Source organism: Dryobates pubescens, chromosome 23 (assembly GCF_014839835.1).
Source record: "Dryobates pubescens isolate bDryPub1 chromosome 23, bDryPub1.pri, whole genome shotgun sequence".
Lineage (NCBI taxonomy): Eukaryota > Metazoa > Chordata > Aves > Piciformes > Picidae > Dryobates > Dryobates pubescens.
In genome coordinates, this window is record NC_071634.1 from 5,948,855 (window position 1) to 5,973,828 (window position 24,974).

At 44.7% G+C, this 24,974-nt stretch overlaps 1 protein-coding gene across 2 annotated transcripts in view; it reads right to left on the minus strand.

The window, feature by feature from the left end:
- The window catches only part of AFAP1 (actin filament associated protein 1), a 97,658-nt gene that overhangs the window by 21,997 nt on the left and 50,687 nt on the right, over positions 1-24,974 (minus strand). For both annotated transcript variants that reach the window (XM_054172251.1, XM_054172250.1), the window contains exons 4-9: positions 18,603-18,711; positions 17,670-17,881; positions 14,894-15,073; positions 4,963-5,055; positions 2,954-3,038; positions 2,581-2,730 (exon numbers count right to left, since the gene is read on the minus strand). In XM_054172251.1, the coding sequence (XP_054028226.1) occupies positions 2,581-2,730; positions 2,954-3,038; positions 4,963-5,055; positions 14,894-15,073; positions 17,670-17,881; positions 18,603-18,711 (829 nt within the window). The remainder of the gene's footprint in view (positions 1-2,580; positions 2,731-2,953; positions 3,039-4,962; positions 5,056-14,893; positions 15,074-17,669; positions 17,882-18,602; positions 18,712-24,974) is intronic.

Sequence of the window (24,974 nt, forward strand, 5' to 3'; positions counted from 1 at the left end):
AGCTTTAAACAAAATTTCTATTTTCCTGAGGATAACACAGTACACTTACACCAAATCAAAACCCCAGGAGCAAACTGCCTTTCAGAAGCTCCACTTCTCTTATCATGCTCCACACTGGATACCGTCTAGGCATAAAATACCATTCACTGGGCAGTGCTTTCTGTTCTTCCTTCTCTGCCCCACACATTCCAGACTCCAACTTTAAAATCACGACAAACCCCCATTTTCCTGCTTTATTTAGTTTGGGAAGAGGAAAAAAAAATCATCATCTTTTACTTCTGCTTCCACATTACAAACAGTCCATGAATTCACCGTGCTGCCGCTTCCAAACAGGCTCTGAGGAAGGAAACAAATGATACCCTGCACAGGCCAGAGCTGATGTGAAAAAACTGTCCTCTATGTCAGGTCTGATTTTCATTTAATCTTGTTGGATAGCTATCTCTTTGGTTTTCATTAAAGCTACGACTTATTAATTTTTTCTGGCTTTCCCTGCCAGCATTACGGCTCCAATGTCAGAGCTCGATCCAACAGGATACAGCAGATCAGAACTGCACACATCTTGGAAGGTGCCATAAAAAAGGAGGATGTGTGATGATCACACTCTCCAGCTCCTCTCCCCCTCCTGTAACAAAATCCTCTATAGCTGTGTGTTATGCCATAATCCCTAGAAATGGAAAACCCTTCACAGCCGAGCCAGCTGGCTTGTCATGGAGTGAGAGCGCTTTTGTTCAGACACTTCTTGTTTTTCCCCTCTGCTCCCAATGCACCTCTCAGAAAAGCACTTCCAAACGCTCCTTCTTCAGCTGAACCAAGCAGGATCTCATGCTTTTCCTCCACTTAAACCTACAATGGTTGACATGAACTAAATGCTAGGAGTGTGATTCCAACTGGGGCATTAGCACTTCACCTTAGCCCAGCTAGTCAGGGACCAGTGATGTTTCAGGGAAGAGCTCTGCTATGACTCCAGGTGCAGGTGGGCTTTAGTTTCTGCTCTATCTGGGTGTCACTTGTGGCTCTGCTGGCATTTTCCCTTTGTTAGAGGTAGAGCCTTCTGCAGTGTAAAAGCCTTTGTCTATGGAGCAGCCTCCCAGAGGACATTGAACTAAGCCACATTTCTGGTGGTGAGAAACTCCATCTGCAAAGACTTCCTGCAACGACCAAAACCTAGCCACTTAAGATATTTCCCTATAAAATCTGCAAGTGGTGTCCAGCAGAGCCAAGTGCAGGCAATAGTAATGGCTATGTTTATGTCCATATCTGAAGTAATGGTAGAAATACCAGGAATTAGCTTGTACAGCTGTGGGTAAAATCCCACATAACACACAATAATCAGCAGAGCATGAGACCTCGAAGTTTGAGCTTTAGGGAAGCCAGATGCTTCAGACAATGCAGCTGGTTTGGGACAGCTTTTCCCAGCTGTTCTTTTGCTTGACAAATCACCTCTGTACTTAGCTGATGTATAGATATATATACACACTTATTTAATCAAAGATTGCTTGTGTGAATGAATCCCAAAGTGTGGCTTGAGAGCCACCTGTGATCTACAAAGTTCTCGCTGGTGGTCCTTGGATCTGCTTCTTTCACACGGGGCCAGTGTTTACCACACTTTGGGTACCAATGAGTTCTGCGACTGGCTGCCTCATCACAGATTTCTGGGGTTCCCAAAGCTTTCCTAATCAATTTAAAGGGGAAAACCCAAATCCAAATTCAGAATCCAGTTCGACTGCTTCACAGTTTTCTTTCTATGGACACTTATTTTTGGAAGGGACTGGGAGAAGTGTGGATTCAAATGTTCATCTATGGAAGTGCTACCAAAGACTGAAGCATGACAAGGAGGATGCAAAAACACTGCATTGTTTGAAAATACCAGAGTTGTGAGGACTTCAGCTAAGTGCACTGCACAAAGTCCTACATTGTGAGCAAACATTACAGCTAAGACACAGAAGAAGAGCATTTTCTGCGTGCCTTTGCATGTGCTTCCTTGGTGCTGCCAAGCACTGCAGCTGTCCTGTGGAGCGATCAACATTAGGAGCCAAAATAGCTTACTAGCAATTTGTTACTTCATCAAGTTTTGCCCAATCTGTCCCACTTTAGGAACCCTCAATTAAATTCAAATCGCTTTGGCTGAGGCCAGGCAGCTGCTGTCTTGATTGCTATCCCATAAAACCTCACCATGATCCATCATAAAAGACCTGATCCTTTCCCAAGTACCTTCTTTTGCTTCCTAACCTAAGTTTCCCTCATATTCCAGCCCATATTCATTTTACCTGCATTTGTTTGCAGATGATTCTTGTTTCTTTCTGCTTTTTGGACATACTTCTCTTCCCCCTCACCTCTGCACACAGCAAAATTCCTTCTGAGCCTGTGCTACCATTTTATTTACAAAATCAAGTTCTTTTAGGCTCCTTTCAAATGATAAACTCTTGATTCCCTACTCCCCTTTCACTCTTGAGAGCATCCCTCTGCTGTTGAGGGAAGCATCACAAGAGTGAAAGCAATTTTAGAGGAGTTTCTGGGCTAGAATTCTATAAAGTTTTATCTGTGATGTGCATTTAAAACTCAAGGAGAGAAACCACTCACCACATGTTGGCACATCTTCTTCAGCTGATGAGGTCTGCTCATCTGTTGATGGCTTTTTCTTTCCTAAACCAATGATCTTCGTTATTTTTTTCCCTGTTACTTTAGTCACAGTGCCCTTGGCTTCTGATTTGGAACTTTTTTTCCTCTTGACTATTAAAAAAGCAAAAGTGTGGTGTTTTAGTATGTGTAAATCGACCAACAGAAGGAGATAAACTGAATAAAACCAGTAGTTCAAGACAAACAACTGAATCCTACTAAAAATACCCAAACCCTGCCTATTTTGAAAAGACAAAAGCCAGGTGTTTGATTCCTACCTCTCCATACATGCAGTTTTCATTGGCACCAAGCATCTCTGGATCTGACACAGACATACCTTGCTCTTTGCCATTGCACATGGCAGTGATGCCATTTTCCACAGCGCCTTCCCCATCAGAGCTTGGCCTCTCGAGCGACAGCTTCTGCAAGAGCAAAGAGGTGAGCTGCTCTACAGTGTGGGCACCTCTTGCCAAATGAAGGGTCACAAATCAATTTTAAAGTGTCATTGTTACAAAGAAAAGACACAGTTCATACTTTCACCCACTTGGAGGAAAAATAGAAAAGAGTGAAAAATTTGCTGTTAGAGGCTTTACAAAAGCACAGAAGCCACAAAACAGGACTGCATCTGAAAGTGGAGTCAGATCAGTGAAGTAACAACTCAATATTCCAGTTCAACTATTCCAGTTCTGGACCCCACAGTTTAAGAAAGATGTGGAATTGCTTGAAAGTATCCAGAGAAGGGCAACAAGACTGGTGAGGGGTTTGGAGCACAAGTCCTATGAGGAGCAACTGAGAGAGCTGGGGTTGCTTAGCCTGGAGAAGAGGAGGCTCAGGGCAGACCTTCTTGCTGTCTACAAGTACCTGAAGGGAGGTTGTAACTAGGTGGGGGTTGGTCTCTTCTCCCAGGCAACCAGCACCACAATAAGAGGACACAGTCTCAAGGTGCACCAGGAGAGGTTTAGGCTGGATGTGAGGAAGAAATTCTTCACAGAAAGAGTAATTGGCCATCAGAATGTGCTGCCCAGGGAGATGGTGGAGTCACCATCACTGGAAGTGTTTAGGAAGAGACTGGATGAGGCACTTGGTGCCATGGTTTAGTTGATTAGATGGTGTTAGGTGATAGGTTGGACTTGATCTCAAAGGTCTTTTCCAACCTGGTTAATTCTGTATTCTGTATATTTTTAATGAATTTATAGACTCTAAGTGTTGCTTTTAATAAACCTTTTAAGCAACAAACAATGGCATGGACCAGGTATGAATAATTTTTAAATCATTTCTTGAATTAGTGCCTCATACATGCATTTGCAACACCAGAAGATAGTGCATCCCCACGGGGTGCTTCGATACCTTCAATGTGTGAAAACAGAAAGGCATTTTTAGCACTGATTACTCTGTCGTGGTTGTGCATGAGATATGGGATGAAGCAGCACAGAGCTTATGGCAGCACAGTTTTGGTAACCACATTAGTCATTGGAGGTGAAGGCAAGAAGCAGATGGACAGATTGTCACAATAAGAAAGACAGTGAAGGTTTGCTGCATTGTTTTCTGGCACGCATCTATGACACTTTCAGTTACTTTGTCAATACTGTGCAGGTGCCTGTAAGCTTGCAAAGACAACAGGTTTATCAAATCAGGAGATCTGAGCTGTTGCCCAGCATAATCTGCCCTTAATTTCCCAGGTGCAGAGCAGCATAAAGACCATTGGCAGTGGGGTCCTTCCACCACAGGGGCTGGATTTTCTATTAGGAAGCTGGTGACAAAACTTTAGTCAGCAGAACTTTCAAGCAGTGTCTACAGAGGGCTCTGCTCCCAGAGCAGGAGTTGGTAGTGTATTGATCACTCACTGCACAGCTGCTCTTTTTCCTGCTCTCATACCCTGCAGAGTCAAGGCAGCAGAGACAACCACACATGAATAGCCAAGTTTCTGAACTCTGCCAAACAGTGACCTCAGCATGCCCAGGGAGCTCTTCAAGAACTGGACTCCCCAAAACAAAAGATTTTCCTTTAAACCTTTTGCATAACCTTCAGCTCTTCTCTGAGAATCACATCCCTGCCTGAACCCTTCTCTTGATGGAGAGGGTTTCTATATCCTGGGAGTGGTATCAAACCTGCTCGGTCTGCATGCAGCCTTCCATATGGCTGAAGAGAAGCTGCTCATTGACATGAACCAGTCTGCTGGCTGTTTGTGACCAAAGGAACAGACACGGCAGAAGGCTTCCCTGTGCAGGATGTGTGCACATACCCAAACAAACCAAACCAACAAAGGGACTAAACCAGCAACACAAGGCAGCAGGTATTTACAACCCCTGTCTAGGAATTTTGCATGCACTGTGTGGATAACTTTACCTTTTCCAGCTCTGTTTTGTGTACTGGAGAACTGGACAATGGCCCATCAGAGTCTACAGCTCCCGTGCAGTTGCTGCACACATCTTTTATAACCTTAGGAGACAAGGCAAAATTCATTAATGATTCACAAAATACAAACCAGAAGAATTACAAATGAATGGGAAGGGAGGTGAGCAGGAGAATCACACAGACATTTACGAGGCTGGCAGGTGTCAGGCAGGCTGCCACTACACCGAGTTCTCCACACGGCCTCCCTAAATCATTTCACAGGCAACCTGGAGGAGACAGAATGTCTAGAGGTGGAAGGGTTCAGTTTCTAGACAAGCTAAGCTCTAAGGCTCTCCTGAGTAGAGAAAGCAGCAGTGCTGCTGACTTCCATGTGCAAGTTTTGCAACGTGAACTCATCTGGCACCACCAAATTAATTTCATCACAGTGACAAAAAAGTGGGATTAAATCCAAGGTCCTGCAAGTCAAAGGACAAGAGTTTTGCACAGTACACTGCCAGCTGCTCTTTTTTGCCACTGGAGAACTAATGAAGTTCTGATCAACTTGCAGCTAATTCTGCACAGTGGCATCTTGTAGCACTTTTGTATTATACTTGCACAGTGACATAAAGATATAGGTCAGAGCACTTGTAAAAGTGTTTGTAGGCATGGGAATGGCATTGTCTGCTTTTAAAGGGTTAAAGAAAAACCCAGAGCCTGGGATTCGGTGAGATTTTGATAGAATATGAAGAACTTACAAACCTTAAACTGCATAGATGTATAAGTACCTGTTGAGTCTTTACTCCCCATAGGCATAATTCATTTTTTTATCTCTTGTGAGGTTACCACTAGCCCATTACCAGTCTGAAACTGCTTGTGCTGATGAGAACATGCCCTGACTCTCCACCCAGACTCATGCCAAGGCGGGCACTGAGCTCTACATAGCTGACTACAGGCATGCAAGGATGGCAGAGCCAAGCTGTGAAAGAAAGGCACCCTGCTCTGCTGGGAGCAGTAGCACTAGACATGCAAAATTCCCCCTGGACATGCACATAGATGTGTTTACATATCCAGCTCCTCTCTTTACACTGTTTACAGCAAGCCTGGCTGGCAGAGCAGAGGATCTGGCCTGAGAACTCCCAGTTCCAGGGAAAACAGCAATTAACTCCTGTCAGTATCCAGACTTCTTTCAAGAAGAGAAGTAAACCAACAAACAACGTCCATTTAGTTTTGAACTGAACAATTTTGATGTGGAAACTATCAAAGAGCTAAAGATGGCACCAAACAGTCCTTGCACAACACTTAGGTTCCCTTTCTGAGGCCACATCTGGAATATTGTGTCCCGTTCTGGGCCTCTCAGTTCAAGAAGGACCTCACAGAACTGCTTTAAATAGGCCAGTGCAGAGCCACAAAAATGATTAAGGGAGTGGAACACCTTCCCTATGAGGAGAGACTGAGTTCTTCATAGAAAGAGTGATTGGCCATTGGAATGTGCTGCCCAGGGAGGTGGTGGAGTCACCATCACTGGAGGTGTTTAGGAAGAGACTGGATGGGGTGCTTGGTGCCATGGTTTAGTTGATCAGATAGTGTTGGATGATAGGTTGGACTCAATGATCTCAAAGGTCTCTTCCAACCTGGTTAATTCTAACTGTAGGTCTCTTTCAGGGAGCTGGGGCTCTTTAGCTTGAAGAGTAGGAGCCTAGGGGTGACCTCATTCATGCTGATAAATATGTAAAGGGTGAGTGCCAAGAGGATGGAGCCAGGCTCTGCTGGGTGATGTCCAATGACAGGACAAGGGGCAGTGGCGGAAGTTGAGGCATAGGAAGTTCCATGGAAACAGGAGGGAAAATTTTTTCACGGTGAGTGTGACAGAATCCTGGAACAGGATGCCCAAGGGGGTTGTGGAGTCTCCCTCTCTGGAGATACTCAAAACCTGTCTGGATGTGCTCTTGTGTGCTCTGCTCCATATGATCCTGCTCTAGCAAAGGGGTTGGAGTGGATGAGCTTTTGAGGTCCCTTCCAGCCCCTAACTTTCTGTGATTCTGTGAAATGAACCCAATGTTTATGGGCTTACAAAGATCCCACATCTCATCTCATGAGCACATCAATTACAGGCCCTCTCTTTACTCTGAACTTGCCTGTATCTTGTCCCACAAACACGAGCCCAGTATTTCACAGCAAAAAGAAAATTAGGTCTGTTGCAGAGCATTTGCACCTGAGAGTTAAATGCAGCCCTAAATTCCACAACATCATCTGATTTATTTTCTTGAATAGGTGTTGTTTTATTTTGAATTGCTGGCCCTCAGCAATGGTACAAATACACGGCTGTGCTCCTCCTAGAGCAGTGTGACCATACAGAGTTTCTGGGAACAGTCATTTGTGTCTCCTGCATGACCCTGAGTCAATGGCTCATGTTTTCAGCATCTGCTCACACCACACAGTTAGTTAATTTTGGCAAAGGCAGCCACTAATGGGAGTTACAGACAGAACAGAGGGAAATGATTTGGCAGCACTGCCTGCAGAGTATGTGCAAAGTCATGCACTCCAGTAAATCCGGTTCTTATCATACCTCACATATTGAAGGAGAAGTTAAAGTGGTTAATTGGGCTGTAATTAAATTTTGATTACAAACTATGACACACTGTCAAATGGAAGTCTGTCTCAAGATCTGAAGTAAATGCATATTCAAGGCTCCCACACTTCACCTGGGTTGAAGTGGTTCAGTGGCAAAGCCCTGCTCATCACCTTCCATGTGCAGTATGATGGTGCCTGATGAACAGCAGCAGCTCACTAGGCTGAAATGCCTTCCTCATAGAATGCCTGGATGTGCTCTCTATAATTATGTTTGCAGACAGCTGCCATTAGAAATGTGGTTTTCACATGCTTATAGCTCTAACTCAACATTTTGAGGATAAAACATTCCACCAGTGCTGCCAGCTTGCATCATTTCAATCACAGGCTTCAGAGCTCTTGTCAATTTTTTGTGTGACATGCCATCCCCTGGAGTCATCTGAAAACAAAAGATTCCTACTTCCATTAAAACAATAATGTTTGTGAGAGAGAGTGGGGGAAGGAGGGCAGCAAACTCCTATTGATTTCAAGGAAATGTGTGAAAACATACAAAATATCTTCCTGGCCCCAAAAGCAGAAATCAAATGAATGGAATCCCCAAATGTGTTACTTCTAACGAACTGGCAGCACCTGGAAGCCTGGAGCATACTCCATGACTAGCTGAAGTTTTCTCACCCATTAGAAAAAAGAAATCATTCTCTTTTTTTCCGCCCCCCTCATCACAAATGCCTTTGTACATTACACACACAGGGTGACCTGCCAGGAAAACCAAGCTGAGCTCATAAGCAGACTGCGTGTTCAGATATTTGCGATATAGGAGCAAATGTAATCAGAAAAACTGCAGGGCTGTCATTTCTTTGGACAGCCTCAAAAGTAAATACCTTGAAAATAATCTCATGTTATTCCATGGCAAGGATGTTACATACCACAATTAGCATTGCAGTGTTATAATTAGCAGACTTCAGAGCTGCCTCTTTCAAATGCAGGCCTGGAAGGGTTGTGCAGCCTGAACTATATTCTTGTTCCTTATTTGTCTTATAGAAAAGCCTTGAATCCCCAGCTGGATCCACACCAGTGTCTCACAGAGAGCAGTGACAGGAGGAACAAAAGGGAAATATTTGCAGGTAGAAAGCTGGGAAGATTCCTTCCCCTGGTTTAGTTGATTAGATGGTGTTGGGTGATAGGTTGGACTTGATGATCTCAAAGGTCTTTTCCAACCTGGTTAATTCTATTCTATTCAAGCCATTCACAATTCCACAACTCAGTGGAATTCATGATATGTGTCTGGAGTATTTCTCTCTTTGAAACTATTTTACTACACAAGCACTAACACTGACTATAGAACCTCCATATTTGCACTCACCTACAAATGTCTGTAATTCTTGCATCTTCTTTTAAATTGCACCCTAGGACTGGAGGCAAAATACTCTCCCTACACTTAACTCTTTCTACATGCAAAGGCAGAAGCAGCAAATCAGATTTTTCCAGCTCCCTTCAAAGACCCAGGCTTCAGATGAAAAGCACAGGCTCTGTTTGTCTGAGGAAACTGGGGATGGGATTCTGGCAGACTTAGCAGCCAAGCCTATCTTTAGAGCCTACATATATACTTTCCTGAACACTCAACCAAGACAACCCTTGTATCATTTCTCTTGCATTACTACCATGTAGTCTATTGCCATATGTGGCCACTTGACTGGATAGAGCCCAGGGAAGGAGGTGCTGGGTGACTGGGGAGAGCAGCTGGAAGCACCACTGCTGCGAGGGCAGAGGTACCTTGTGCATCCCCAGCTCAGGCAGTGCAGAGAAGCAGATTGTACTTCAGGCTGAACATCTGAGCTAGGTATGACTTAAATAATTTTCCATCCAATGTTGTGAGTAGGAGACAGGAGAAATATTATCCAGTAGTGAAAGCAGAAGGTCAAGCCTCAGTCTTCCTGGGTTCTGCTCCAAGATCCTGCTACACTTGTGATTTTAGCCAGGAACCTAAAGAAAACTCATCCCTGAGGAAGCAGGCAAGAGGGATGTTTGTGGGCCTGGATACACTGGGGAGGTTGGTACATATGCCTCTAGTTTGTGAAAGTCTCTTGCTGCTTTGCATGGTGCTAGTCACACACACACACACACAGGTTCACAGCCAAACTGGGGTCTTCTGGCTCTCACCCTGGCAGCAGTCCTGCAGGCTAGTCAAAGCTCTCACATATACCCCAGTCCACCATGTCTCCAGGTTAGACCCTCAACAGCTCTTATGCAAACACACTGACCTTGTGATTTGAATGCAGGTATTGAAAACCATTTCTTTGAGACAACATAAGTCTAAATCCTCAGAGGTTTCATTTAGTTTGCAAAGCCTCCACTGCTGGTGATAATGTGCAGTGGAGAAAGAGCCTGGCCTGTCTGTCCTGGGCCACAGCATGTTCTTGGAAGTTTCTTATATAGTAAGCAATGCTCTGTGGAAATCATTTGTCTGGAGTTAGCATCCCTGACCAGTGTGTTTCCAGTCAGCTTGAAGGCATGATCGTTCAGCACTTGACTCTACTCAGCTACAGAAAGGAGGTAATAACCTCTTTGGGGAACATGACTTAAGCCAATACAGCAATGTCTGAAGAGTTTTGAGCTCTCCAGCTGCAAATTCCCACAGAAAATAAAGCCAGCCCCACAATGTTTACAGTTACAAGCTCACTTCTGGTGAAAGAAGAGCTCTGTCAGTAGTTTATACTTCAGTAAAACTTAGTCCACATTAAGACCAAAGCCCAGAAGTCACTTGACTCCCTTCACTAAGCTCAGGGCAATGGAAAAAACAAACAAGCAAAGACATTGTCAAGGACTTCTACAGGAGACAACATGCAGTTAACTGAGATGGAAGCTGGGTAGAACAACTGGATTAAGAGCCTTACAAGGAGCATTGCAGGGTCTTTGGATGAGTGGATGCAGCCACAACCTTGATTTACTGGTCTCTTCAGGGCAAAAAAGTCTCTCTTACAAGTTCAAAACTGACTGAAGGCTGTCAATGTGATGGATGCAGAAATGTCTGCTTATGCCTGCAACATTCACTGCTCATCTGCAGCCCCTCAGCTGAAGAGACTGCTTCAGAACAGCTGCACACTAGAAAATGAGGCAAAGTTAACACAGGGTGCCTGAGGTTAGGTAGGAAGGCTAGCACTCCAAGATGACAGATTACCTCTCATGCATGATCAACCTCTAATAATCTTTGCAGGAGGTAATGCAAAAGAGAAGGTCTTGGGATCAGACACCATGACCATTTGCTCCTACAAGAATCAGCTTCAGAACATGATTTCTTTGGCATCCATGTACTTTTAAGACTGAAAGCAGTTTTCAGTGGCCTAGACTGAAGGTCCTGCACACAGAACACATTCATCTGTATGAATGAAGCCACTAAACAAGCATCCTCTTGTCCTGTCATGTTCTTAGCAGTCCTTTTATTTCCAGCATGGCATTTCCCTGGGCTGCCTACAGCTAAGTGCAGTTCCATCACTCTGTTGGATGTGCTGAGACAAACACATGACTGTAAGGCCTTGCTTGACCACAACTGCACAGAAGCACACACAGATGCTCCTATACTCTGGCATGCATGGGAAAAGCTCGTTTCTGGATCAGAGTGTGCAACTGCACACTTTTTTTTATGTACATTTTTGTGGGAACATTTTTAGGACTCAGCTCTGGAAAATTCCACCACTTTCTGTTGCTCACCATATGACTGCTATGAGCTCAGCTGTAGGCTGAAGCTATACTAGGTCTGCTCCTTGCTCTGAGAGCCTGACAGGCTCTCTGGTGACATCAGCTATCTTTTTTTCATCGAGCATTTGTTAGCTGGTGAAACTGAAACTCCCCTTGTGGTTTCCAGTCTAGACTTCAATTTGCACTAGGTTTATCAGCTGGGGGTTTTGGTGTCATCTTTACAAATAACTGTGCATTTATTTCACACTTATCTTCCAATAGGTATTTTCAATTTACTTGCTTAAGTAGATGTATTTAATATTGATTACATCTGACTCACAAAAAAAATACACCATCTGGTTTAGCCTTCATGGGAAAGTCTGGCCTCTAAAGCCATTTTAAGCTTTTCAGGCTCAGGAGGTAAACTTTAACATTAAGATATAAATCCGTGAGATCCCACTGCTCCTGAGGGATAACCTGGCTCCAGTGGCAGGCAGTGGTGCAGTATCTTTGACAGACAATGCATCTCATGATTGAGAAATCATGAGAGGTACTCATGAGAAAGTGTAGGAACTTCCAACACAAAGCCACACAGCGTTTTCAGCAGCTCATTTCAAGTAAGGCTTGAAGGAGCAAATGATGATGATGATACTGATGATGACAATAATCCCTTGATAGCTGCTACATTTAAAAGAAATACAAAACTCAGTGCTTTTTCTTCATCATCATCAACATAAATTAATAAATAGAACAGAATAGAATAAACCAAGTTGGAAAAGACCTTCGAGACCATCAAAGTCCAGCCTATCACCCAACACCATCTAATCAACTAAACCACGGCACCAAGCACCCCATCCAGTCTCTTCCTAAACACCTCCAGTGATGGTGACTCCACCACCTCCCTGGGCACCACATCCCAATGGCCAATCTCTCTTTCTGGGAGAACTTTCTCTTTGCCTCAAGCCTAAACTTCCCCTGGTGCATCTTGAGACTGTGTCCTCTTGTTCTGCTGCTGGTTGCCTGGGAGAAGAGACCAACCCCCTCCTGGCTACAACCTCCATTCAGGTAGTTGTAGAGAGCAAGAAGTTCTCCCCTGAGCCTCCTCTTCTCCAGGCTAAGCAACCCCAGCTCCCTCAGCCTCTCCTCACAGGGCTGTGCTCCAAACCCTTCCCCAGCTTTGTTGCCCTTCTCTGGACACCTTCCAGCAGCTCAACATTTTTCCTAAACTGAAGAGCCCAGAACAGGACACAGGACTCAAGGTGTGGTCTAACCAGTGCTGAGTACAGGGGCAGAATGACTTCCCTGCTCCTGCTGGCCACACTGTTCCTGATACAGGGCAGGATGCCATTGGCCTTCTTGGCCACCTGGGCACACTGCTGGTTCATGTTCAGCCTACTATCAACCAGTACCCCCAGGTCCCTCTCTGCCTGGCTGCCCTCCAGCCCCTCTGACCCCAGCCTGTAGCACTGCATGGGGTTGTTGTGGCCAATGTGTAGAACCCAGCACTTAGATGTGTTCAATCTCATGCCCTTGCACTCTGCCCATCTGTCCAGCCTGTCAAGGTCCCTCTGCAGAGCTCTCCTACCCTCTAACAGATCAACACCTGCCCCCAGCTTGGTGTCACCTGCAAAGTTACTGATGATGGACTCAATTCCCTTGTCCAGATCATCAATAAAGATATTACAGAGCATAACACCTTTACATTTGCTACATTTAAAAAAAATACAAAACCCAGTGGCTTTTTTTTTCCCCCCTCACAAAGCTTCACTTCCTGACAATGCTGGAGCTGTTGTTGAAGAGCTGCAGAGCCCATTTTTGGTTAGCTGTTGGACAGGCAGTTTGTAGTGCACAGAACTTGGAAGCTGAGCGTACAGTAGTGCTGCCATGTGCTTGGAAGGGGATTTTTTATTAATAGAGAGCTTTGCAGCATGAAGGAACTAAATAAAGTGCTGTCAGCCTGTCTCCAAATGCTTTGCAGATAACATAACTTTGTTAACATGCAACTGCTCAAAATCTGATTAATTTTTCTTTTTTCTAACACAGCAGGAATGCATCTGGGATGTGGCAACAATCCAGTACTGCTCTGCCTGCCTGTGTGGGGAATGCTTTCTGTGCAATCTAAAAACAAAAAGCAAACAGTTTCTAATGGAAGAAAGTCTGATAAATTCCAATGAATTCAGCATTGCTGAACCCAGGTTCAGAACAAGACAGGAAATTATGGTGCAGTTCCACCGTTCTAATTACAGCAGAATTCCCCTGGAGAAGAACAAGGCTGAGGGATTTCATTTCATTCCAAGCAGTGGTTTTGAAATTGCAGGTGAGCTAGTGGGCCACTTGGATGGTGTTCCATTTTAAAACTTCAACCTAGCTACTAATGTTAGAAGCAGCCTAACATCTCCATGGCTGTGCATATTTTCCAGGACAAGGCCAGCAGACATTTCACAGAATCACCAAGGTTGGGAGAGACCTCAAAGTCCAACCTTCACCACAGACCTCATGACTACTAAACCATGGCTTCAAGTGCCTCATCCAGTCTCTTCCTAAACACCTCCAGTGACGGTGACTCCACCACCTCCCTGGGCAGCACATTCCAATGGCCAATCTCTCTTTCTGGGAGAACTTTCTCCTTGCCTCAAGCCTAAACTTCCCCTGGTGCAGCTTGAGACTGTGTCCTCTTGTTCTGGTGCTGCTTGCCTGGGAGAAGAGACCAACCCCCTCCTGGCTACAACCTCCCTTCAGGTAGTTGTAGACAGCAATAAGATACAAATTCACAGTCAAACCCAAACACACACAGAGCCCAAGCCCCCATAAGGTGCATTCAAACACTGCAGACCAGGAAATTAAGAGATTCATTTTCCCTTCAGTAAATTAGCCCACAGCAGAACTTGTACCTCATCAGCTGCATTTTATGTCTCCCACTTCTGCATCAAAACTATCTGCCATCAGGAAATTCCTTAGTGTTTAATTTGATTGTATTTGGGGAAAACCAGGGTTTGTTCTTAGAAAAGCAAGCACCATATAAGGCCAGATCCGAGCACTGTGTGGAGAAGTCCTGATGAGTCTTAGACATTTAGACTTTTACATGCATTTAAAAGGCTGGATTTCCAGGTCTTAAAACAAGCCACACTCAAACTGCAGTGATAGTTTCCCACACTGCTTCACTGACCTCCACATATGAGGCTAGCAAAGTCCAACATAAATACTTAGTAATCTGGTTAGGATCTACAACTGCAGCCATTGCCTTGAGATTTTCCACATTAGTAGACACCAAACAAGAAAGGAGTGGAACATGAAAATAATCCCTCTTCCAGAAGTCTTCATTCCCAGAACAAACCAAAACAGATGATACACTGTTAAACCAGGACTAGCAAACTCAAATTGACTTCAGGAAGCTGAAGCATTTTCTCTCCATCCAGAGCAGTTCAAACAGGTACCTCTTCAGAGATCCTTCTTTTTAGAAAGCTGGCAGGGGTGATGGTATCACAATTTTTGCAGGGTAACCTATGGCAGCTGTGCATGCACACCACTCCCAAAAGCAGCCTGGGAGCCAGCCCCCTCCACCTTAAGGAATCAGCTCACTACCACCATGCCCTAACCACTAGAACCAAAACATTCTGAAAGAAGAGCTGAAGATGGAAGTGAGCAGGCAATGGAAGCACTGTGTAGGTGGAAAAGTTCCTGTCCAGAAATGCCCCCTTACCTTCAGCCACTGTTCTGCCTGCTCTTTGCTCTGCACTGCCAGAACCAGGGCATCTGCTCCTTGGTGAGAGATTTTCAGCTCGTGCTTCTTCTTTTTGCTGTCTTTGGGAATGTAGGTGATGCTGCAGTCATTCAAGAGCAGTTCCATCTGGGGCTGCTGGTCCTTGGAACTTTTGTAACACTAAATAAACATAGGAAAGGTCAAAAGTTACACATCACCTTCCTGAACCTTGGGGCAAAGCTGCTTTTATATAGAAATACAGGCCTTGACCACACACCACTCAGTGCAGCCAATGGTAACTTCATATTTCTCCTTCTCCTTTTCTCTGTAAAGCAAAATCACTTCCAGACTGACATTAAGAGATATCTTTCATTACAGGACATGTACAATACATGGAGAGCATTGAGCTTCTCTGTGTTATCCTTATGACTCAACCCTGACCTCAGTCAGCTAGGAAAAGGGTGAGTTAGGGTATCTGTTCACGTGGAGCAGCCAAACACACCAGGACACTGGCACATGCCTCACTCAGCTCTTTTCCTCCTATGAGACAATAAAAGTCAAGTGACCGTCCCTGGAGGCGTTCAAGAGGGGATTGGATGTGGCACTTGGTGCCATGGTCTAGTCATGAGGTCTGTGGTGACAGGATGGACTTGATGATCTTTGAGGTCTCTTCCAACCTTGGTGATACTGCAATACTGTAACATATATTTGTTTTACTTGCATATCTCAAATTAAATGTCCAAATCTCCCATCAAACAACAAACCAATCTTGTGTAGCTGGTTGTTAAGGCTCCTATTGTGATTTTTATTTTCATAATCCCCATTACAGAATTACTGAAAGACAATCCCTAAGAGGGAAAAAAAACCCCACACACCAAACAAACAACTTTTCAGACCACACATGTGGCTAAAGGAAATGAAAGTAGAAAAAACAACATATTTCTATACAGAACAACAAACATAAGTGTATAAGAAATATGGTGTGACTTCAGAGAAAAAAAATCTGTTTCTTTCCCTCTTTCTTTCTTTTCTTCATGGCTGTTACCAGAGACTCCCAGGCATCTGATATGACCCTGATTCATGGTGATAAAAATGCAGACTAAGTATAATGGCATTACAACAGTACATGGAAAACAGGGTGAGAATCAACATTCTATCCAACATTTAAATAGACGTTACAAACATTAAATCCTCCCCAAACACTGAAAAGTAGTAAATTAATTCCAGCTACATGTTCAGAAATCTCTTTTCTCTATTTCATGCCCCCCTCTTTCTCTCCCCTCTGACTCCATATCCCCCTCTTTCTCTCCCCTCTGACTCCATATCCCCCTCTTTCTCTCCCCTCTGACTCCATATCCCCCTCTTTCTCTCCCCTCTGACTCCATATCCCCCTCTTTCTCTCCCCTCTGACTCCATATCCCCCTCTTTCTCTCCCCTCTGACTCCATATCCCCCTCTTTCTCTCCCCTCTGACTCCACATCACAGAATCACCAAGGTTGGAAGAGACCTCAAAGATCACAAAGTCCAACCCGTCACCACAGACCTCATGACTGTATCCCCCCTCTTTCTCCCCCCTCTGACTCCTTTCTCTTCCCTCTTACTTCATATCCTCTTCTTTCTCTTCCCTCTTATTTCATATCCTCTTCTTTCTCAGAATTGTAGAATCAATAAGGTTGGAAAAGACCTCAAAGATCATCAAGTCCAACCTGTAACCCAAATCCTCATGACTACTAAACCATGGCTTCAAGTGCCATGTCTAATCCCTTTGTGAACACCTCCAGAGACGGTGACTCCACCAGCTCCCTGGGCAGCCCATTCTTCATATCCACTTATTTCTCTTCCCTCTGTTTCATACCCCCTTATTTCCAATATACCACCATAAGCACAAATGTACATGTAAAGTAAGCACACCTTAGCTACACTGTACCAGTGTGGAATAAAGAGATTCTATGGGAAATGTTTTACACCCTGTCAATCAGCTTTTAACATCGAGGATAGTGCAGGAATTATGAGTGACATAATTAGTCATAACTGTGGGAAGCACCAGAGAGCAAGGCAAGGAGTGTCCAAGGTGTTTCTTGCTGTGAGCATCAGCTCATTTACAGTGACACAGAAATCTGTGCTCGCCTCAATTAGGCTCTTTGCAGAAAATAAAAGGACATCTATGAGCAGATAATTTACTTCACTGGTGCCTCCAATCAGAAACATAACAGATTTGCTTAAGGAGCAAATCCATCCACTTGTTTCTCTCCTCTCTACACTGCAGCTGTGCATCCTGTGAATGCTGCATCTGTACTTGCTGCAGAACAGATGGCAAAGGTTTAAAGTGCACACATTGCCCCTGCATCTGCTGCCAAGGCAGAGCTCAGCCTAACAAGGGACTTTTCTCTGCAGCAGTCTGATCCAGCAGCTCATGCACAAAGCTCCCTAGGAGAGGGGCTTTTTTTTGTCCACAGGGAATGAAAGACTGGATTTACAGTTTTAGCAGTTTTTTTATCCCAATGAAATATGTTAGATGATAATAGGCCAGATTTTCTCTCTGCTATCAGGAAATTGCCTGGGTTTAAGTTTAAGTGCATTAAAAATCAAAGTTCTAAGTGGCTAAATTGTAATTGCAGTGCTTCTCTGCTTCTTGGGTAAGTCATGACCAAACTCTTTGGTAAGGTTACCCTAGGCTTGGACACTGTCTGCAGAACATATTAAGCCCCCCAAATTCCTGTAAAATTGAAATACATCATCATCAGAAAGGGAGAAGGGAGAGAAAAGCAGAAATTACCAGTAGTTTGTTCTCTTTGATAACACACAGCAGTTTGGTCCATTGCCCAAATCGTTTCTTTCTCAGGAGGAAGGCACAGATTTTGGCATCCTTCACCAGATCCATAGAGGCCTCCTCAGAAGGCCACTGATGTCTCATTTTTTTCCCCTTTCCATCCTCCTCCTCCTCGTCGTAGGATTCGTAGGAGCTGCTCATCGCGTCCGAGTCGTAATCTTTGAGAAGAGCATCCAAGGGGCAGGTTACAACAGGCAGCCATGAAGCAACCTGGAATAACTGAGAATCTCAGCAGGGCTCATTTTAAGTCAATGCTTTTGGAAAAGTCAGCCAGGACCAAATCACTCTTTCAGTGCTTACTAGCACCAATACATCAGCTTAATTGAGCTGATGATGCTGTCCCATCAGGAAACTTTAGAGAAGACTCATCCTGACACCTTGGCAGTTTTGACTGAAAGAATAAGCTGGGAAAACCCAAGAAGGGTTTTGTTATCTTCAAGATGTTATTCATCTTTTGTCTACAGTAAGCATTTGGACATGAGGCAGAGTGGTCTGCACTAGACAAGCAGTCACAAGAACATCATCATGTGGATGGTTCTTAGCTCTGGACTCAATGCCCCCACCACACTGGTGGTTCAAAGCTGTCCAAGAGACCAGTGGTTGAGTTGGACCCTCTGTCTCCATAGCAGCTGAAACATGTTTATATGCATCCAACTTGATTTACAAGTTCAGATTCCTCTGAAAGGAAACTGGTTTGGCCACACCAAAACAATTCTGCAAGCCAAATCAATGCATGGCCAGTGAGGATAAGCACAGCTGGCCCCAAATGGTCAAAGCCATCCTTATGGCACATGACCAGAGCACCACCAGAGATGCAGCAGTCAAACACATAAAAAGTTGATGCATTGGCTGCAATTGCTCAAGAACTCTGTTACTCACTGGAAGTGATGTACTCAGGAGCCTTCCCAGGACTGAGTGGCACTGCCTCTTCATAATAGCCTTCAGGAAGGGAAGATGTTGGCAGTGGTGGAGGACCATTATCTGGTGGCTAAAAAAAAGGGAAAAAGGAAGAAAAAAGTGATTACAGCCCACCAGGTGAGACATTAGACATGGTCAGAACACCTGTTCATGATCAGTGCTAATCTTACCAGGCTTATGCCTAATGGCTACTCTCTGACTGTTTCTTATGTTAACCATCTCTAAAGGCAACTCTCTGGAGGGGTGAATTAGATGATGTCCTTTGAATAAGATGTGTTCTTCAGGGCAGCATCAAAGACACTGAAGTAAGAAACTACTCAAGGTTGTCTTCACTCATGGTCACATACAGACACTTTCTGCACTGCAGCTCTGGTGGGCTGAAAGAGTCTGGGGTCCAGCAGAGGCTTTGAGCTTTCTCCCACATGATATAGAGTGAGCTACAGTGACTGTACTCCTGCTACAGAGCTAAAGTCACCTGGGAGGACCCTGAGCTTTACTAACATGTGGCATTAGCTGTAAGGAAATTACTGCTGTGAGCATCTCCAGGGCTTGGGTCATCTTTACCATTTCAGAGCTGGACACCTCCAGATCTCATTACTGATAGCACACCTATGCTAGACACCTAATTAACAACATCAGCAAGACACATCCCACCCTCAGAGTGCCCTTTTGTGCCATCTTGCAGGTAAGTGCTTGTGTATTCCCAATGTAAAAGAAGGCAAGGAGCTCATGCCCTGCAGCTCATCCAGCACTGACTTCCCTTTGTGCACCAAGTAGCATCAAACTTCCTCACAACCAATGCTCCCATTTGTGCCTAAACACAGAAATTCTTGGTCTGATAGAGAATAATAGAATAGAATAAAATAAACCAGGTTGGAAGAGACCTTCAAGATCATCGTGTCCAACCTATCAATTATTATTCTATTCTATTATTCTCTTGAACATCTCCAGGGATGGGGACTCCACCACCTCCCTGGGCAGCACATTCCAATGGCTAACAACTCTCTCTGGGAAGAACTTTCTCCTCACCTCCAGCCTAAACTTCCCCTGGTGCGGCTTGAGACTGTGTCCTCTTGTTCTGCTGCTGGTTGCCTGGGAGAAGAGACCAACCCCCTCCTGGCTACAACCACTCTTCAGGTAGTTGTAGACAGCAATAAGGTCTCCCCTGAGCCTCCTCTTCTCCAGGCTAATATATAGGAATATATGAAATTCCTGTCCAGATTACACCTAATTCACCCAGGAAATACCCACGCCAAGAGTTATTCCAACTCCGACTCGACGCAGCACCAAGGATTCAAAGCTATCTTCCCTCCAGAAACAAATAAGAGGTTGCAATAAAGATTGGGGAAAAGGGGGAAATTCCTTGTTTTCAGACAAAATGTTATTCAGAAAGAAAGAGGGGAGGGGAAGGAAAAAAAAAAAAGGAAATGAAACACAAATGGTGCTTGTCTGAATTCGACCCTGCTGGAGCACCAGTTACTCCATACAGCTGGGGCGGGCTGAGCTGTACAGCCAACGTCAACACAGATGGAATCCATTGCTGAATGAGCTGGGCCCTCCTCTCTGAAATGCATTTTGCAGTGCTTGCCATAACAAAGTTGAAAACAAATTTCTTTATATATATATATATAAAAAAATAAATAACTAACTATTAGGAGAAGCAGAAACATCCAACTTGAAAAACTTTCAGCTGGAAGCAAGGCTGCTTGAACCCTGCAAAGAAATCCAAGGGATTAAATACAACAGGAAAACATCACAGCCAAATCTGTGCCATAAACAACTGCATCTTTTGGGAGCTATGGAATGGTTAGGATGACTTTTGAGCATCAGGAAGTGTGAAAACCTCATCTGAGCATTCTTGGTCTGACTAATACTTGCAGTGCTTGCTGGCTGGCTTCATTTTTATCATTGCTGTGTTCTTTCAACTCGGCAATTTTTAGCAGAAGAATGTTGATAAAGTCATGAATTATGAACTGAAATGATTCTTGGGTTTTGCAACTTTTCATTAGTTTGCCTGAAAACATAAAAATGCCCTAACCCCCACCCCAAAATCATGGATACATGCTGTAATAGGATTACAGCTCACGAACCCCTAGAACATGTGGTCAGAGGGGGTAGAAGCAGGCAAGAGCTGGTGACCTGCAAAGAAGGCACTGGCATGAATTTCTGCCTTTACATTTTGGTTTTTACAACAGGGCAACTCAGCAATGCTGCCTTTCAAAACAAATAACCTTCCACAATCACAGGAATAATAAAGGACTTAGATTAAAAACACATAAACAAACCAACCCCATTACTTTTATCACATTGGAAGAGAAGGAACAAATCTATGACTGAGATATTGTTGCCCAAAATCAATGTCATAGTGCAGGGGCATGAGGATATAAAACCCCTTTACACCCCAAAGAAGACTTAGCCTCTGTAAGAAATAATCACCTCCTTTTATGCAGAGAGATAGGATGGGGAGATTGCCAGTGCAAAGCAGTGACTTTACCAGACTGTCAGTGCACCAAGCTGCAGGCAAGGGCTGCCATGCTCATGTGTGTGGGCCCCTCAGTTTAAGAAGGACATTGACACTCTTGAACGTGTCCAGAGAAGGGCAATGAGGCTGAGGAGAGGTCTCGAGCACAGCCCTGTGAGAAGAGGCTGAGGGAGCTGGGGTTGCTGAGCCTGGAGAAGAGGAGGCTCAGGGGAGACCTTATTGCTGTCTACAACTACCTGAAGGGAGGTTGTGGCCAGGAGGGGGTTGGTCTCTTCTCCCAGGCAACCAGCACCAGAACAAGAGCACACAGTCTCAAGCTGTGCCAGGGGAAGTTTAGGCTGGAGGTGATTAGAAAGTGCTTCACAGAGAGAGTTGTTAGCCATTGGAATGTGCTGCCCAGGGAGGTGGTAGAGTCACCATTCCTGGAGGTGTTCAAGAGGGGATTGATTGTGGCATTTGAAGTCATGGTTTAGTTGTCATGAAGTCTTAGGTGACAGGTTGGACTTGATGATCTCTGAGGTCTTTTCCAACCTTATTGATTCTATGATCAGAGCAGCCACCAGCCTGGATCCAGCTACACTGAAGAGCCAGCTGCTATGGAATCCCTCCACACGGAGCACAGCAACACCAGGCTGGTCACACACAGGTGATGCATAATGAAGCTATTCAGAAGCCAGCAGGCAAGTGTGGGCTGTTAAGAAGAAACCTTGGCACATGGCACATGCCATTTGCTTTGGAGTAAACTCAGACCTGACCTCTTTACAACCCCACTGCATCCTCAGCCTGCAGAAGGAACACTGCTGGCACATTTATGATCCCTTTCCTCATATGTTAAAAAAAAAAACAAACATAAAAAAGGATGCCCAGAAAGCAGAATGAATCCATGAACTGAGAATCAATACAGCTGGCAAAACTACTGACTGCCTTTCAACCAGGCTTTGCTGTACCCATCTTTCTGATTTATGTCTACAGGGGTTCTGGCATCTTGCTGGACACTTGTTGCAGTTAAACAATTACTGAATTGTCAATAGTCCAAGAAAAACAAAGCATAGGCTCAATTTTGCTGTGAAAACCATGTGTGCTGTTTGTGTTAGGTTTTGTTGAACTGCAGAGAGCACTGAAATCACTGTCAGAGGTAACATGGCAAGCAAATGCGTAGAGGCCAGAAGCATTCTGTCACTGTCATGCTGTGGATAATTTACAGCAGTGATCCCCAGGCACATCTCAGCAGCAGGACAGACTGGATGTTATCCCTCCTGCCTCTGTGGAAAATGCACTTCAGGGCAACTTGATGATAGTGCAACGATGGGATCCCAGGTGCTGAACCAGCAGTAGCACTTTGAGGTGTGCATTGAACACTGACTATTACTCCTCCAGACTCATGATCTAGCACTGCTTCTTGCCTGTCAAGAGCATGGAAATCTCATATAAATAGCTGCTGATGGAGAAAGCACAAGAAGCAGATTCAAAGGGGAGATCCATTCTGACTCTCTTTCAAACAGAGTGATCCTCTCCTCTGCTGCTGTCCCAGGCAAAGCTTCCCTAGCTGTTCACACCATACTCATGTTAGCATGCACATATGAATGCACCCAGGCAAAAGCAGGACTCCAAGGTGCCCTTAAACTCACATCCTTAATCTGCAGTTTTTGCTTTGCTGGCCATCTGAAGGAGCTGCATGCACAGCCTAAAGCAAGGAGGATTTGTGCTTTCTAAGCCTGACAGAAGTCTCCTAGCCCAGGTGTAGGCAAGGGAATGTGTAGAGAAAAGGAGCACTACTGAGAGACTGTATGCTTAGTGATTGGCTTCGATCAGGTGTATGCAGGGTCTAACTTTGTCCCTCAGTTTAAAGACCCTGGTCCAAAGCCCACAGAGTCCAGGAAAAGCCTCTGGGCTTTAAGGTGCTTTAATAACTGAAGAATTCATTTAAACTGTTAACAGCATGTCTCCAAATAAAATGAATTTTATACTCTTTGTTCATGGGCTGATGAATAACAAAACTGACACAAGATCTGGCCTGTGCAAATATGCAGGTTTACAGATTTACAAAGGAAACCCTGCACAGCACCTGCCCACACATCATTCTGGCTCCTGGCACTACTTGAAGGAGTATTGAATTCCTTCCCACCCACACATCTTTACATAAGTAAAAGCTTAAACATCAGTTCAGACTAAACATTTTTGAACGTGGGTTCCCTTGAGTGCCGTAAAGAGGAACGCTGGTGTAAATGAAACTTTAATTTCCATCACGTTCAATAACTGATGTGCTAAACCCATTGATTTTAAAACAGTGGAGAGTTTATTTAAAGCTATTGATTCCCACTTCTAGATAATTCCTATGCCCCAGCAGCAGGCTGGGCTTCCATTGCAGGCTGAGGCCACCAGGAGATGTTATTCAGCAAGCGGGAAATGGTTTCTGTCCTGAATGGCTGGCAAAAAGAGGGGCCATAAAACAGGACTTTCAACTTGCCATGTGAAGAAGGGGCAACCTGGAGCAGAAGCTCCTATAGCCCCTGGTGGGCCCTGGGGTTCTTCCACTCAGCTGTGAAAGCACTGTCTATGAAAAGTGGCTGGGCAAGGCAGCTCAGTATTTGTGTCGCTGAGCACTGTAAGCCTGTACAGGTTTTACAGAGACTGCCTCCATCAGCTACATGTTTTTAGGAGTCCATTCTTTCAGGGTAGGTTCAAAATCCCTGTGCAGGAGCGTGACAGTGAGGGAAAACTACATCTTGGACACTGCCACTGATGTCCAGCCTGGGGCAAAAAGAAAGATGCTATGACAGTCTCTGACCATACCCAATAAGGGGCTAGCAAAGAGGCATCTAATAGAGAAAGGTTCACAAAAACCAGCTCAGCATGACTTCAGGAGAAGTCTTTAACAGTCAGACTGGGCTTTGAGTTTGCCAGAGTGTTCAAAAGCCAAAAAGCTGATGGTTTTGTCCTTCCTTTCTGACTCCACCTGGTCTTTTGAAGACAGCAGCAGTCTGTCATCTTTTTCTCAAATTATGGTGTGCCTCCGCCTTAGCATAGCACCACTCCTAACCTGTATTTGGATAATACAAGACAATGAGAGGCTTGGGACGTTTCCTGGCTGATCTCAAAGTGGCAACACCACCAGAAAGGGAACCAAAAGCTACCACTGCCTGACAGCAGCAACAGAGTTGCAGAAAAACTGGCAGAAATCAGCTTCCCCAACTATGGAAAAACCAGCTCAGCTTGGTGACTTCACTGGGACGAGAGCATCCACATGTTATGGGCAGGTCAGAGGGCAGGGATGTGCACAAACTCCCCTTTGCCAGGCTCAGCATGGGAAAACAGCACTCCAGATCATCCTCCTCTGTGTCAGCTTCCACAGCAATTCTCACTGTAGCTCAGAGAAATGTTTGTTAGCCAGAAATCCAAACTGAGCTACTGCAAACACCAGTGCTGACCTCCTGGACCTAACTGGTACTTCACACCTTCACTTGCTGCAGCTGTACCAACTCTACGGGAATTTACACATTAGTGCATGAGAGAGGAAAAGGAGGTCAGCTGGCTTTAAAACCCACCAGCCTGAGTCCTGGGAGCCAGTTTGTTAAACTGAACCTACAGAAATATGAAAGTACAAAGATCTCAACTGGCTTCGGTTTATGAAGCTAACACCTGGAGCCTGTGCATTCTGCATCACTTTCCTGCCTCTCATTAACTCCATCCCCTGTAATTGATGCTATATGCATCTTGAATTAAAGAGAAAAAATAACTTTCAGGCACTGCTGACCATGAAATGGATCCTCCAGGTTTCACTGTGCATTAATAACAGCAGGTTTGCATCCATTCAAATCTATGCAAGATTATCTTACAGCATCCCTTCAGCT